The 17,947-nt window shown below is 41.4% G+C and overlaps 1 protein-coding gene across 6 annotated transcripts in view; it reads left to right on the forward strand.

The window, feature by feature from the left end:
- Positions 1–12,718, forward strand: part of adamts3 (ADAM metallopeptidase with thrombospondin type 1 motif, 3) — a 129,722-nt gene extending 117,004 nt beyond the window's left edge. For 2 of the 6 annotated variants that reach the window (XM_054773824.1, XM_054773825.1), the window contains exons 19-23: positions 1,233–1,389; positions 1,529–1,661; positions 4,123–4,330; positions 6,471–6,588; positions 11,417–12,717. In XM_054773824.1, the coding sequence (XP_054629799.1) occupies positions 1,233–1,389; positions 1,529–1,661; positions 4,123–4,330; positions 6,471–6,588; positions 11,417–11,970 (1,170 nt within the window). In that variant the 3' untranslated portion in view covers positions 11,971–12,717. Of the gene's footprint in view, positions 1–1,232; positions 1,390–1,528; positions 1,662–4,122; positions 4,331–6,470; positions 6,589–11,416 lie in introns of all 6 variants that reach the window. The other 4 variants (XM_054773826.1, XM_054773828.1, XM_054773827.1 and 1 more) reach the window with 4 other exon arrangements.
- Positions 12,719–17,947: the final 5,229 nt, after the last annotated feature.

The following is a 17,947-nucleotide window of genomic DNA, read 5'->3' on the forward strand; positions in this document are numbered from 1 at the left end:
TACACGTCTAATGTTATTGTCCTTCATTACTGTATGCAGACTTCACACTTGACACATTTTCATCTGTGATCACATTTGCAACCCAGAGTGACACACACAAAAATAACTAACAAAAATGTACAGAATACTACAAATAGTCTCAGGGCATTGAATCCACCATAATTTGGTCAGTTTGTCAGGTTGTCACCTGTCTTCCGAGCAGGCTTCACAGCTCTAGTCTGGATCCTAGACCAACCCCTCAGACTAGAGCTCTTCTATCAAGTCAGACTAGAGCTCTCCTGCCGAGTCTTTAAGCGCTAACTGCTCGAGTGAGAGGTGAAACGTCTTCTAAGACAACCTGAACTGTCCAGTTGCAATTGATTGAGTGCCCTGAGAATATTTGTGGATATATGTTACCGACTTGATAGGACAGCTCTATTCTGAGGGATGACTGTAGGATCCAGACTAGAGCTGACCGATCGCATCAGACTAGAGCTAAACTGCCATCAGACAGGTTAGTTTTACCCTACAGAAGATGTGTTGCAATCATAATCCTTGCTGTACTACCTACCTCTGAGGATGACTAGGTAGCACGGCTCTAGCCTGACTAGATAGGATAACTCTATTCTGAGGGGTTAATGTAGGATCCAGACTAGAGCTGTCCTACCTAGTCATCCTCAAAGGCTAGATAATACAACATGACTAGGTAGGTTGGTGTAGGATCCAGATTAGAGCTGTCCGACCTAGTCATTCTTAAACACCTTGTTAGGACAGCTCTAGTGTATGATCCAGACTACAACTGTCCTATCTAGTCATGCTTTGCTATTTAGTCTTTCGGAATAACTAGGTACAGCATGACATGGTATTGCCTGTGATTAGGTAGGACAGCTCTAGTCTGACTTGAGAAGACAGTAAAAATTGGCATATTTCACACACGCTGTTGCAATTGGTGATTAATCATGATTAATTTAAAAACGGTGATTTATTTGAATAAAATTCTTAGTCATTTGACAGCCCTAGATCAATTGCTTATTTCCCTTCTTTAAATAAACATGAATTTTCACTCTTTATGTAATGTGATTTTGTTCTGTATTTCTTTATTGATTCTTATTTTTTATTTTCTCATAAATGTAAAGTAAAAATAAAAAGCTATGTTGTCAGATTGATGGCGATCTCTCGAAGGGTCTATTTTTTACTCCTCTACCACAAGTATGTTGCCATAATGCTGCTGTGCCTCTCTTCCTGCCCTTCAGATTATACCAAAGGACAATGAAACGCGCTCCACTTTAATGTACAAGTACATCATCCACGAAGACTCAGTGCCCATCAACAATAACAATGTCATCCAGGAGGACACGTACGAGTGGGCCCTCAAAAACTGGTCTCCTTGCTCCAAGCCGTGCGCTGGAGGTAAAGCGGTCAAAAACAGACACTGATCGAGTGTGTGTGTTTCCTCACGGTGGCCTTGTTACGTTTGCTTTCTAGTCGGACTAACAGCCATGGTCTGGTGTTTGCATGCCTACATGATTGTGTTGTTCTTCCTATGAAGGCTTCCAGTACACCAAGTATGGTTGCCGGAAGAAGGGCGACACTAAGATGGTCCACCGAGGCTACTGCGACGTCGGCAAGAAGCCCAAACCCATACGCAGGATGTGCAACCTGCAGGACTGCGCACAGCCTCAGTGAGTGTCGCACCTCGTCCATCAGAAAGTAACAACACTTGGGATGTCACAAGACACTCACTTTACGACACGATACATGAGACTGGGTCTACAGGAACAAGACGAGATTTTAACTTTACTTTTAAGAAAAGTACAAAGAAAAAGAAAAAAAAACTATGTGACAAATATTGCGATCTACTAAAGTAATTTATGCTACATTACACTCTTATATAAAACACACTCTATATATAATAAAGTGGCCACGAATGAGGACGGCCGTTCACCAGCCACACAATAACAATAACAATATCCCTATAGTGATCACCCCCCAGGGCACACACCAACCAGGGACATACTGTAATCCCTCATTTATGGCGGTTAATTGGTTTCAGACCTGACGGTGATAGGTGAATTTCCCCGAAGTAGGTTATAATATTAATAAATTAAATATTTTCATAGTTAGAGCATAGAAAACCTGTTTATGACCTTCTAAATACATTTTTTTTACCATTATTAGAGCCCTCTAGACATGAAATAACACCCCTATAGTTACCTTTGTACTTGTATTACCCAATGTAGTAGACATAATAGCAGAAAATAAGCCATCTTAGACATACATAAGAGACTGACACGTTAGCATTGATAGCATACTTCCTGGTAGCTATTGTCTCGTCAATGAGATTAGGGTAGAATATTACTCTAGTGCTGCTGTTTATGTTTATGGGGAGACTCATGATGCACTTCAATCGCTTTATTCGTAAACATTCACACAGGAGCTGCTGTCGGCCACTGCTAACCTGCTGCTAGTGCTCAGCTAACAGTCAGCTCTCACCAGCTGACGTCGCATACGTCACTTCCCAGGCCCTGCTTTTTAAAGGCGCACACAAGTCACAGATACCGTTTTACACTTCATATCACATATTTTGAATGCCTTATGTTTGTATTTTGGTTCATTTAGACATTTCTATGCTTGAAAATGCTTATTTTAGGCCATGAATATGTACATTTTGCTTAAATATGGATATATTTTTTTTTGGCTAATAATAGACCATATTCACTGCAATAGAACCGCTATGTAGCAAGGGATGACTGTAGTTAAAATGAACAAGAAAGAGTGGTGTAATAATGTTTTCCATGACTGTATGTTCAGTGTTGAGTGGTTTCAGCACCATGGATAGCTACATTGACTTGGTGACATCAGGCCTGCACTGCAATCTGCAAGGGAGTGCTTTTCTCTTCCCAAACCACAATTAAACATTGTTATTTGTTGTTTTGCTTGTTTTGTTTGAGCGCTGTTTATTCCCAGCTAGTCTTAATGAGCGCACACAACTTTACTTGATGTGTGGAATTGTCTCCAAAGACGCATAAAATATATGAACAAGGTCGTTTGCAGTTAAAGTCCAAAGTGATGGTGCTGATGAACGTCAAGTGCATTACCACTTAATGGGCATCGTTTCAACACTGACACATCTTAAGTAAACTCTTAAGTAGTCTGGGTGGATCGATGTGGAGGTCGTCTCAGCTTCTTTGAAAAGAGTTCCTCTACAAACCAACCCACATGAGACCCATGCCGTCCCCAGAGCTCATGTGCTCCTTTGTTGCTTTGCCAACAAGCTCATAATGCTTTTTCAATGTGCCTTTATGCCGGGGGTGCCCGAAATTTTTCCAGTGAGGGCCACATACGGTAAAATCAAAGAATAGCTATTATTTTTTTAATTGTGTGAATGCCCTCCGAAAATCCAAAAATTCCACACAATTTTTCCCGTTGAAAATGAATGGGCCATTTTTTTCAAACTTCCACCATCTTAATTACTCCAACTACTTCAATATTTTTCAACCACTTCTAACAATTTCAACATCAAATTGTTCAGCACAATCCAGACATTAAGGCTACCTTTTTTCACATACATTTTTTGTTTAACTTTCCCCACTTTTCCAGAAAACTAACTCTTAAGCAATGCTGCTACTTCTACATTTTTCAACCCATTCACCTCACCCCAACATCAGCTCATTCAACTAAGTCAGGACATTCGGGCTATTATCTACAGCACAAAAATTCCCGCTTTTCCCGACATGCCTGTTTTTCTGGAATGCTGAATGCCTTGATAAATTGTTTTTGTAAATAATGTATTAATAATTTCATAATCATTTAATAATTTTATACAAATAATAATATCATCATTTATTTTATTTATTTATGCATTCATTTTATTAGCAAAAAATGAACTTTTGCAATACTTATTCAGCATAAATCTCTAATAACTAACAGTCAGTTGTGCTTTTAATGTAAATGAAATTCATGTCATTTAAAAAAAAATGATAAACATTTGAATTGTTAAATTTGGTTGCAGTTTGTAGTTGAAAATGATCTACACTGTGTATGCGCTGTATTGTTTTTCATTGAGTACACTTTTAATAAAAACCAGTCCTAAGTCTTTGGTGGTGTCTTGCTCCATCTCATAGCTCACTTTGCTCCATCCAGGTGGATGTCGGAGGACTGGGAACATTGCACCAAGACTTGCGGCAGCCTGGGCTTCCAGATCCGGACGGTCCGCTGCGTGCAGTTCCTCCACGACGGAACCAACCGCTCCATCCACAGCAAGTACTGCAGCGGCGAGAAGCCTGAGAGCAGGAGGCCGTGCAATCGGGTGGCCTGTCCCTCTCAGTGGAGGACAGGGGCGTGGTCGGAAGTAAGCAAAGGATTCACTACACTGGCAACGTACTACATACACGTGTAACAAGGCTTCACTACACATCTTACAAGAAAGCCCAGAGCTCTGCCAACTGTCCGTCAGTCGGCTACAGACGTGAGAGATCTCCAGCGATTAGCACGTGAGCTCATGCCAGTGTTCCTGCAGACATGCAGTAGGGCCAAGTTAGCAGTAGGGAGGCTAATTGTGGGCCTAACATTCACATCGACTCCACTCGTCAGCAAGACGCCTAAAAAGCACAGCGGGAACCAGCAGCCTCTGAAATGTGACTCATGACTCTTTTTTCCCTCATGTCGTGATTCATCATGCTTTAGTAACAGAATGACCTGGAAAGGCAGCAGCTGTACCATTACACCACAGCTGCGTGCTGTCAATCGTTCATTACTCCTTTTGTTTCTTTTCTCTCCTGCCTCTCGGCTGACTTGGTGCTCTACGCCTCATAGCAGCAATGCCCCCCACCCCCCACCCTTGCGCAAAATGGGAGATTTTTTTTGGACTGAAATAAAAACATATAAAATATAAATCAATAAAGAAATGAAGGCTTAAATAAATTAAAAATCAAAATGAATGACTGAAGTAATACAAATACAAATGACTTCAATAAAAGCATAAAAATAAGAAAAATTCAAAGTGTAAAAAAAAAAGCAAATAAATAAAAATAGAAATGACCTCAATAAAACAAACCAGAAATTACTCCAATAAAAGTGTTTAAAAATGCAAATAACAATGACCTAAAGAAAAGCAAAAAATAATACAAAAGATTAACAATGAAAAAAAAATTGTAGAAAATACAAATAAATAAAAATAGAAATAACTTAAAAGGGTAAAACAAAACAAATTAAAAAGAACTTCAGTAAAAGTGTAAAAAGTAATTAAAAATGACACATAGAAGTGTAAAAAATACAAATGAAAATTACTTAAATAAAAGCGTTAAATGTTAAAAATAAATACAAATAAAATGACTTAAACAAAAAGAAAGAATAAATATTAAAAATGACTTAAAAGTGTAAAAAAAATACAGATTATAAAAAATAGAAATTACCAAAACAAAACTGTAAAAATATTTTTTTTAAACAGAAATTACTTCAATAAAAGTGTAAAAATATACAAATAAAATGACAAATGAAAGCAAAAAAATTACACAAATTTAAAATAACTTAAATGTAAAAAAAAATAGAAATGACTCCTGACTCCTAAAACTAAAAAAATAATACAAATTTAAAATAACTTAATAAAAAAAATTCAAATAAATACAAATAAAAATGTCAAAAGTGTAAAGTATATTAATGTAAATTACTTTATTAAAAGTGAAAAAATAGTTAAAAATTAATAGAAATAAAATGACTTCAATAAAAGTGTAAAAAAAAAATACAATAGAAATGAATTAAATAAAAACATAGAAATAATAAGAATTAAAAAGGACTTAAAAGTGTAAAAGAAAAAAATAATACAAATAAATAAAAACAGAAATTACTTCAATAAAACAAATAATACAAAAAATACAAATGGCTGAAATAAAAGCATTTAAAAAATCCTAAAAAGAAATAAAATGACTTCAATTAAGCGTGGTTTGCGGTTTAATGACCATTGGACAAGGTGGGTGCCAGGCTGTCTTGGCGCATGAGGTTCTTTGATGATTTGGATGTGTCCCAAATATAAGACAGTGTTTTTTCCCCCTAGAAAACGGTCTGCAGAAAAGGAGTCGTCTTATACTTGTAGTCGGAGTTTAGAGATGTACACATGCAAACCAGCAGGTGGCGACAACTTTTCCCCCAAACGCTTCAAAGCTTTTCTCACGCATGCTCCTCATTTAGAGGCGTTTCTCTCTCAACGTTAATTAGTGTTAACTCGTGTGAACACGTGTTGAACAACAAATGAAGTCTGTAAGACGAGCCGAGCTGTGGTCCTTTATTGCTGCTGGTAATTGGAAGTCGCCCTGGGGGTTCCAGTCTAATCAAACAAGGGATCAAACAAAGACGTCATATCGTCCATGTCCTCATCCAACGCCTGTACACCTGACCTGACATAGCTCCATATCCAAACAAACCCCCCACACCTTTGCTGCATGCTAATGAGTGTTTGTTTGCACCACCACCCCACCACCACCCCCCCATCCCAGTGCTCCGTGACGTGTGGCGAAGGCATGGAGAGGCGTGTTGTCACGTGCCGAATGGGAGACCATTGCTATGGAGACAAACCCGAAAACGTGCGAGTGTGCAGACCGGGACCGTGCCACGGTGAGCCATCGTTCTTCTTCTTTGCACTTCCCGACTTTAAAGGCATGCGTAGAGACAGTGAACGCACCACGAGGGAAACAGTTGAAAAAGGTTGCTTTCAAGGCAAACATCGGAAAACGTCTCAGACAAGGGTGTCCAAGTGCAAGTGTGGCTTGGGGGCCACATCATTTGACAAGAACATTTTTTTTTTTTTTTATCAAAAACACAGCAAAAATGGGGAAAAAAGTCCTAATTTTACAAGTGAGAATATCAAGAAAAAAGTTGTAATTTTGTGTGAATGTCATAATATTACAAGGAAAAATAACGTAAAGTTGAAATATTACAGAAAAAATTCTTTTTTTCAAGTCATAAGATTATGAAAAACCAGAAATAAAGTTGTTTTGGAAAATTAGGTTGCAAAAAATTGTATGTATGTGTGTATGTATATATATATATATATATATATATATATATGTATGTATGTGTGTATGTATGTATGTATGTATGTGTATATATATGTATGTATATATGTATGTATGTATATATATGTATATATATATGTATATGTATGTATATATGTATGTGTATATATATATGTATATATGTGTATATGTATATATATGTGTATATGTATATATGTGTGTGTGTATATATATATATATATATATATATATATATATGTGGGGGGGGATTTTTCAGTGGCTGCCATAGGCAGGTGGCCCTTCTATAAAGGTGGCCGCTAAGACAGGTTTGACTGTACATACATACACATATATATACACATACAGTATATATGTGTATATATAGCAAATTTACATGTTATAGACCGTGTGTATAGCAGTCACCTGTCCAACGCGGCCAGCGGCCACCCATTTTGTCTCCCTTGGTCAATATCTGACCACATATAGCAGCCAAATTACCAACTCAAGTAGAAGCTTCAAGCACGAAAAAGTTTGGTTTTTCAATCAATGAAGGCGTCGTGTGTAGACTTTAATTACTGAGTCCTAGCTCAGTCACAATCATTCACAAGATCCACACAAACTGTCAGTTGTTCCACATAAAAAAGCCGTCTTCTTTTGAGCTTGCTATTTCCTGGTCAAACATGTAACTTTAAGAGCATTTGCACCAAAACATTACCGCAAAGTATGCTGGGAACAGGACGTGCTCCCAGCGACGCTACAATAATTAAAAAAAAAAAATGCTTGCATGCATGCGGCAGCGGGAGCAAAACTGAGTTCGGTTGTACTTAATTGAAGTATTTTAGAATGTACTCACGTTATTTTTCATCAATCCTCATCCACAAATCCATCAAAGTCCTCATCTTCTGTATTCGACACAAACAAAGCCGTCTTCTTTTCCGTTCGCTACTAGTCTGTTAACTTGTCAGTGTTAATCAGCTCCGAAGCAAAGAAGGAAACTTCTCCTGTTGCTTCTGCCAACTTTATTTATTGAACGCGGCCACCAGACAGCAGCTCAGAACACACACACATCTCTCAGCATCGTCTCTCCTTCCTGCTTGCCCACAAGGCAAAGGTTAAACAAGCCCCACTACATAGCTGTCCAGCCAATGCCTGTAAGAAATGACACCGTTTATTTCCTGGTGTGCGCTGGTCAATACTGTAATGCCGCTCGTTGTGGGGAAGGAGAGACTCACGTCGCCGATGCACTTTAATGGCTTTATTAACAGCGGAGAACACTGCAGGACTTTACATCCACGCCAACATAAACACACTTCCCAACTCTCTCCAAACTCACAGCTAGCACTGAGCCTAGCTCTCCTGCTCGGGACGCCCACCGTCACTTCCCGTCACTTCCTGATGAACTAAAGCTGTAATGACACTCTGCCGTATAAAAAGTAAAATATTAAAAACAAGTGTAAGACATTACTAGCACACCTTTGTTCTGTGGGTCGTGGATATATTCTATCAGTTATTATTAAGCCTCTAGCTTCCTTTTAGTAAGTAAAAACCTTGGCTATGATTGCACTACATTGTCATGTAGACCTACAAAGTACACTTGGAAGAACAAGAGGTGAATAAATGTATTGCAACTGATGTGAAACTGATGAGGGGTAGGATTAAATAAGCTTTGCTTCTTCCTACTCCTTTTTGGACATGCAAAATTGTGAATTGTACTGTGTGATGTGTTACTGTTTGACTCATGCATGTTCAGGATGAATTAAAACCATGAACCATGATAATAACAAGCCTAGTAGTGCTGTACAACTTTTATCCGCAGTCCGCAGTGCCCTCTACTGGTCAACATTATTATTATTATTTTTTCCCCCCTTTTTTTTCTTTTTTTTCCCTCTACTGGTCAACATTAAAACTGGACGCCAACCTGTCTATAGAGGCCACCTGTCTATAGCGGCCACTTTTGCAGACTCCCTCTAGTGGCCGCTATAGACAAGTTTGACTATGTGTATATATATATAAAGTCCAGCCTGCTTCCGCTGAACGTTTGTCACCAATTGTGTTCGTAATTTTCACGGACAGAATTTGCAGGTGCAGCCAAAGTTGCATCCTTTTCATTTTTCACTGTGTGGCCCTCGCTGGAAAAAGGACACCTGCCTTAAACGTGCACCTGAAAGCATCACATACTGTATAATAGCTGTGCCTTCATGCGACAGCTTCCTCACCATACGATGAACAATCTCTCTTCTTATCGTGGCAGCCATGCAGATCGTGGGACCAGCCAGGACACGTAATGTGTCGTTGTCGCTGATCTTTTTTTAGAGCCACCGTCTGCTTTTCTCGATATGTAAAAGTTGCGCTCATTAACGTTGTCGGCAAAAATGGCAGGGTTTTTTTCATCTCGGTGAAGTAGGGATGTACTGCATTTCTTCATGCCGACGACTTCAGCGAACGAGACGTAAATGCCAAGTTGACATTTGCAGCAGATGTAAAGGATAAGGCGGGGGCACGTCGCAAAGCGCTGGTCCATCAATGGACGATTGCATAGGAGGCGGCACGAGCATTTGGAAGAATTCCAAGGACGGAATAGAATAAGAAAAGCTGTGCCGGTACGGAGAGATGCTCTAATGAGTCGTTTTCTTCTTGGCTCGTCATCGCCTGACTTCACTTCTTTGCAGCTGCCGGTCGAGTGTTTCATTACCAGAGTTCACACTCCAGTGTCGTCACTTTCGCTTCTGTGGACGCCTCATTTTATTCACATGGAAGATGATTCAGAGTACAAACGGTAAACGTGTGTCAAGGCTTTTCTTTTTTACAGCTGGGGTAGGCTCCGGCATACCCCTGCAATCCTAAAGAGGGGAAGCTGGCTGGATGGAAGGATGGATGGATGGAAGGATGGATGGATGGATGGAAGGATGGATGGATGGATGGATGGATGGATGGAAGGATGGATGGATGGATGGATGGATGGATGGATGGATGGATGGATGGATGGATGGATGGATGGACTTAAATAAAAGCACACAAATAGAAAACAAATGAAGGCATAAACAAATAAAAACATAAAAATGACAACACACACACACTCATAGCACTTTATTTATTTGGAAGAAGGCCACTATACTATATTACTATATTTATTTATTTATGTATTTGTATTGATGTCTCTTCTGTTGTTGTTGCTTAATTTATTGGTATTTATGTTTATGTGTTTATGTTTCTTATGTTCTTATTCTTTCTTGTATTTTCTTTCTTTTCTTGGGAGAATGAACAGAATAAGATTTTCATTGCATGGTATAACTGCTGTTTTACTATGCACATGACAATAAAACTCTCTTGAATCTTGAATCTTGAAAAAAAACACATAAAATGACTTAAAAGTATAAAAAAAAGAAAAATTCAAATCAAAAAGCAACTAAAAGCGTACAAAACAAGTACAAATGAATAAGTGTAAAAAAAATACAAATAAAAATGACTTAAATGAAAGCATAGGAATAATAAAAATGTAAAATTACTTCAAATTCTAAGAAATAATGCAAATAAGTAAAAATAGAAATGACTTAGGGGAAAAAAGGGGAAAAAAATCTTAAATTAAATTTTGAAAAAGTAAAATACAAATACTGCCAAAAATTACTTGAATGGAAAAAGTGTAAAAAAATATATATATATATATATATATATATATTTTAAGTATATATATACTGTATATATATACTTACAAATAAATCAAATAAAAAATACTTAAAGGGCAAAAAAAGTGTAAAAGATACTTAAAACAAATGCAGATAAAACAGGCTTAAATGAACGTGTAAAAAAATACTTATGAGTTACTTAGCATAGACGTTATACAAATGAGTGACTTAAAAGTGTACAAAAAATAATACCAATAAATAAAAATAGAAATGACTTCAATAAAAGTGTAAAAAAAGAGAAATCAAAATGGCTTAGCGCGAAATAAGTGGAACAAAAGTAATAATAATAAATGAAAATGACTTGAATCAAATATAACATGTATTTATTGTATTATCCCATCCATCCCATCTGTGCCGCTTAACCTTGCTAGGGTCGGGGGTGCTGGAGCCTATCCCAGCTGACTTTGGGTGACCGGTCGCCAGCCGATCGCAGCATTTTATTCTCGTTATGAATCATTAAAAGCATAAAAATGAATACAAATGACTTGAGTAAGACTGGGTGGTGGCTAATGATGATTGTAAATGTTGAGACGGGTTGAGAAGCCCTGGTTTAGCGTATTCCAGGAAGCTAGCATACCGTATATTTAGCCAGCTTTGCTTTGGCGATCATCGGGGCCATGCAGGTTCTTGGCTTCATCCAACCATAATTACGAAAGACAATATCGTCTTCAGCGAACTGACGTAGGATTGTGAGGGCTGATGCCCTCCTTCTCTTTCATTCATGCCGTTTCTTTGCCCCCCCAGATGAACCCTGCCACGGAGATAAGTCCATCTTCTGTCAGATGGAGGTTCTGGCCCGCTACTGCTCCATCCCGGGCTACAACAAGCTGTGCTGCGAGTCCTGCGGCAAGCGAGGCGGGGGCGGCGCTCTGTCACTCTTCTCCGAGGGCCCCGAGACGGAGGGGCACGTCCGATTTGGCTCCGCCTCCCAGCTGCTGGAGACGCTGATGGCCAACGCCACTCGGGCTGGTAAACAAGGCGTGGCCAAACAAGGCGTGGCCAAACAAGGTGTGGCCAAACAAGGCGTGGCCAAACAAGGCGTGGCCAAGCAAGGCGTGGCCAAACAAGGCGTGGCCAAGCAAGGCGTGGCCAAACAAGGTGTGGCCAAGCAAGGCACGAGTAGGTCAGGTGGCGCGGTGAGACGCGTCACCACGCCCGCCCCGTCCAAGAAAACCAAAACAACGACGGCGCCGAGGCGGATCCCGCGAGCCGTCACGGCCACCCCCGCCGAGGGTCAGAGGTCAGGCAGCTTCACAGATAGCCGGTGGCCCGCCTCGTATTCCGAGGTGGAGAGATGAGGGCGGCCCCGCGGCTACGGGACTACACAGACACGCGGTCATTACGAGTCTTCTCACGCCAACGACGACAACAGCAGCAGACACCAAGAAGCATGAAAGGGAGCGAAACAAAGAGACAAGTGCTGGTTCACTTTGTTTTTACGCTTGACCTTTGGGCCCCGACGCTGACAACAAACATCACTTGAACATCTCACGGCAGGAAAACACGCTGGCTTGGCTTTGAAAGGCAAATGGGGGGGCATTTATTTCAAGATAAAAGGCCACGCCGTGGAAAGGGATTTTTTTGTTTTTTTCATTTATCAGACAAAGGCTTTATTTAAGTTGGGATGACATCACGCCACGCCACGTCACATCACGCCACATCACATCACATCACGTCACATCACGCCACGTCACATCACATCACATCACGCCACGTCACATCACGCCACATCACGCCACGTCACATCACGCCACGTCACATCACATCACGTCACATCACGCCACGTCACATCACGCCACATCACGCCACGTCACATCACATCACGCCACGTCACATCACGCCACATCACACCACGCCACATCATATCACGCCACGCCACGTCACATCATATCACGTCACATCACATCACGCCATGTCACGTCACATCACGCCACGTCACATCACGCCACGTCACATCACGCCACGTCACATCACGCCACGTCACATCACATCACGCCACATCACGCCACGTCACATCACATCACATCACGCCACGTCACATCATGCCACGTCACATCACGCCACGTCACATCACATCACGTCACATCACGCCACGTCACATCACGCCACGTCACATCACATCACGTCACATCACGCCACGTCACATCACGCCACGTCACATCACGCCACGTCACATCACATCACGCCACATCACGCCACATCACGCCACGTCACATCACATCACATCACATCATGCCACGTCACATCATGCCACGTCACATCACGCCACGTCACATCACGCCACGTCACATAACGCCACGTCACGCCACATCACGCCACGTCACATCACGCCACATCACGCCACGTCACATCACGCCACGTCACATCACATCACATCACATCACGCCACGTCACATCATGCCACGTCACATCACGCCACGTCACATCACGCCACGTCACATAACGCCACATCACGCCACGTCACATCACGCCACATCACGCCACGTCACATCACGCCACGTCACATTACGCCACGTCACATCACGCCACATCACGCCACGTCACATCACGCCATGTCACATCACGCCACGTCACATCATATCACGCCACGTCACATCACATCACGCCACGTCACATCACGCCACGTCACATCACGCCACGCCATGTCACATCACGCCACGTCACATCACGCCACGTCACATCACGCCACGTCACATCACGCCACGTCACATCACGCCACGTCACGCCACATCACGCCACGTCACATCACGCCACATCACGCCACGTCACATCACGCCACGTCACATCACGCCACGTCACATCATGCCACGTCACATCACGCCACGTCACATCACGCCACGTCACATAACGCCACGTCACGCCACATCACGCCACGTCACATCACGCCACATCACGCCACGTCACATCACGCCACGTCACATTACGCCACGTCACATCACGCCACATCACGCCACGTCACATCACGCCATGTCACATCACGCCACGTCACATCATATCACGCCACGTCACATCACATCACGCCACGTCACATCACGCCACGTCACATCACGCCACGCCATGTCACATCACGCCACATCACGCCACGTCACATCACGCCACGTCACATCACGCCACGCCATGTCACATCACGCCACATCATATCACGCCACATCACGCCACGTCACATCACGCCACGCCACATCACATCACGTCACGCCATGTCACATTACGCCACGTTACATCACGTCACATCACGTCACGCCATGTCACGTCACATCACATCACGCCATGTCACGTCACATCACGCCACGTCACATCCCACCACATCACGCCACGTCACATCACGCCACATCACGCCACGTCACGTCACATCACGCCACATCACATCACACCACATCACGCCACGTCACATCACGCCACATCACGCCACGTCACATCACATCACGCCACATCACGCCATGTCACGTCACATCACGCCACATCACATCACACCACATCACGCCACGTCACATCACATCACGCCACATCACATCACACCACATCACGCCACGTCACATCACATCACGCCACATCACATCACGCCACATCACGCCACATCACGCCACGTCACATCACATCACATCACATCACATCACGCCACATCACATCACGCCACATCACGCCACATCACGCCACGTCACATCACATCACGCCACATCACGCCATGTCACGTCACATCACATCACATCACATCACATCACATCACGCTACATCACGCAACAGCAACAAACGTTTTCACAGATATTTTTGGCTGATTGATGGCCTCGACGTGAATCCTTACGGAGAACTGAAAATGTCAACAGGCGCAGACTTTACGCCTGCGTCCTTGATGCCTTTTGTACGCACGCACACACACACACACACACACACACACACGCACACACACACACACACACACACACACACACACACACGCACGCACACACACACACGACATGCAACTGCTCTAATTAGAGTCGGGGGGGTTAATTTGCCTGCAGAGCAAAGACAACAGAGGGGGTGCTGATCTTGGACCGATATCAATATTTGATCGCGCACGCAGAGGTAGATGAGACCACTCATGATACTTTAAATGCAGTTGCTGTCATCTTGTCAACATTAACCTTAGATCCCAAATATAAGACGACATGTCTTATGCATATATGAGTATCGGATCGGCGCATCCCTATTTTAAAGCGCACGCAGAGGCGGATGAAGCCGACCCATGATACTTCAGATGCAGTTACTCTCATCTTGTCAAGTCAATGAAATCAAAATAAGCTTCAAAGACTCCAGCGGTCATTTGGAGACCGCGCCCCCGGTGGCTATGGGACAGTCACGGATGGTCACCCCCCCCCTCTGTGACTTACAGCATAAATATGAGTCCTACTATTTATAGTATCTGCATATACCAACATACCATGAGCAACTGGATTCATGATGATACCAATCTTAGTTCAGTAGTTGGATCGATCACCACAGCTCTTGATGATACCACACCTCTCCAGGGTCCACATGCTGGTGCGTGTTGCATGTTCACAGCTTCCTTCTTCCTTTGCTGTCCTCTTATGTTGACAATTCATATTCTGGATCACAGCATCCGGAATGATTCCATCATCTGGATCAGTCTTTGGTATTTTGTAGAACCTGTTGGAATCTTGTCCTGGGTTTTTTAAAATTTTTTTGCTCCGACCATTTTTTGTGGAGTTGTACGCACAAATGCCCAAAATGCTCCTATCTCGTAACGGTCAAGAATCCGTGAAAAAACAACTCCTGGATCCAGACGGTGATCCGGATCGCCCCAAAATGTAATCAGTTCTTTCATATCCCGATCCTTTCACCCAAACCCATCCAGTTATTTAGAACACACACGTCGGCAAATGCATATCTTCCTTGGCGGAGGTAATCAGGAAGACTGTACAGCAGGGGTGTCCTAACTTGTCCCGTGTAGATGTGCTGGGACGTTATAATATTTCAAATAAAAAAACAGCCTGCATGTCAGCTTGGTGATATCAATGAAAGCGTATGATTATCATTTTCATATTTCTGTAATATTTTGGCTTTATCATCATAAGATGACTTTTTCGCAGACACGTTTTCCAAAAATTGCAACTTTATTTATTTTTTTTTCAAAAGAACCTCTTTTGTCTTTCATATATTTCATGTAACTTATTGAGCATGTTTTTACTCATAATGTTTTTACTCATAATCTCACCACTTCATTCTTGGAAAATCACACATTTTCTTCATGTTATGAATTTATTCTCCTCATTTTTCCACTTCATTTTCTGAAAATGACATCTTTTATGAATTTATTCTTTACATTTTTCAACTTAGTTGTCCATAAAATGACATCTTATTAGCATATTATGAATTTGTTCTCCAAATGTTTCAACTTTATTTTCATAAAATGACATGTTTTTTCCATAAGATTATGAATTTATTCTCCTGATACTTCAACTTTATTTTTTATAAAATTGCATCTTTTTTGCATAATATTATTAATTTATTCTCCTAATTTTTCAACTTTATTTTCTTTTTTTTTGTCTCTTTACTGTTTTTTTATGTTTACAAAGTACCACGGGCCAATAAAAAAACAGCCGCGGGCTGTAAACGGCCCGCTGGCCGCACTTTGGACACCCCGCTGTGCAGTGTTGACCCGAATGTAAGACAACTGCTCTTTTTCATGAAGCATTTAAAGCTGCGTTCGGTCAAGTCTGATGTTTCCATTTGAACATAAGTCTGAAATCTCGCCAGTGCCGCTGCTTGCCGAACGTTCGGGTCTCGTATATCCGACCTGTACGTCGCCTAAAGGCGACAAACGTCACGATCCGTCGCCAAAATCGACAGGCGTGAAGAGAAATGGCGGCCGAAGAAGCACAAAGTGAAGTGAAGACTCGTCAATGTCCCACCGCGCTCCTCCACACAAACTGCCAAAGCCTAAATTCTTGCCCTCTTGCTTCCCAAATGACTTGACAATCCTTGAAATTGCCACAGATGCCCCCCCCCCATATTTTTTTACACATGGCTGCATTCCGTTCCCATGACACACACATCCAAGGTGTATTTTGGGGGGTTAATGTGAACGGCTTCATACAAAGATGGGCTTTAACAAAAAACGTGTCCTTACATCACCAAATATAAGACGACATGTCAAAGGCAAATATAGCATCTTGTGTTGGTGTCAGTGTGGTCCATTTCTATTTATTTCCATTTGGTAAAAACAACTTTTTGGAATATCGGTGACATATCAACGATATATTGATATCAAATGATATGATATCAATCGAGTATTAAGAGACTGGAGGATTCGCCTTTTATTTGCTTCCGTTACGCGTTTGCCTTCTCAGCGTCGCCAAGCTAACACCAAGACACAAACCTTCCGTGTGTAGCGGCAGCGCGGGAACGACGAACCTGTTATTAAAAGCTTTGCTCACATCTTTAGCATTTGGATAGATCGGGGGTGTCCAACGTGCGGCCCCGCGGGACATCTAGAAATACCACTGAACAAGAAAACCAAAGAAAAAAGCCCAACAACCGCAGAAATGGAAACATCCCAAATAAAGTCAAAATATTAAGAGAAAAAAGTTGCACTCTAATCAGGAAAAAAGTAATTATTATTATGAGTAAAAATAACCTCATTTTCGTAGCATTATGTTGAAATGTTAAAGAAAACAATACTTCTTTTTTTTAAGTCGTACTTTCAGAAACAAGCAAAACAAAGCTGCAATTTTTGGAAAATTAGGTTGAGGAAAAAGCAAATAAGATGGGAATAAAGTCAAAACCTTCATCGTGAGAAGAGAATTTACAAGAAGAAAGTTGAAATAGTTCAGAAATGGAAAAAACTGCAGTAATTTTACAACAATAAAGGGAAAATATTAGGAGAAAAAAGTAACTTTACGAGAATAACACCGCAATATGAGGAACATTAACTTCATTTTAGCAGCATTGCAGGGAAATATTAAAGAAGAAAAAATATTTTTTAAATGTCATAATATTATGAGAAAAAAACAAAATAAAAGTGGAAAATTAGATTGAGGAAAAAGTTACAATATTTCAGGAATATAGTCAAAGTATGAAAATAAAGTCATAATATAACCAAAATGAACATTTACGAAGGTTATTTAAGAAGAAAGGGAAAAAAACAGCAAAAAAAAGTTGATACTAAAAATAGGCACCTGAACTGGGTGGAACTCGTTAGCACATCACACATACGATACAATACATCGACACGTGTTGTTTACAAAATCTCAACGTTGCATTTTTCACGATGCTGGA

The sequence above is a fragment of the Dunckerocampus dactyliophorus genome, chromosome 4 (assembly GCF_027744805.1).
Source record: "Dunckerocampus dactyliophorus isolate RoL2022-P2 chromosome 4, RoL_Ddac_1.1, whole genome shotgun sequence".
NCBI lineage: Eukaryota > Metazoa > Chordata > Actinopteri > Syngnathiformes > Syngnathidae > Dunckerocampus > Dunckerocampus dactyliophorus.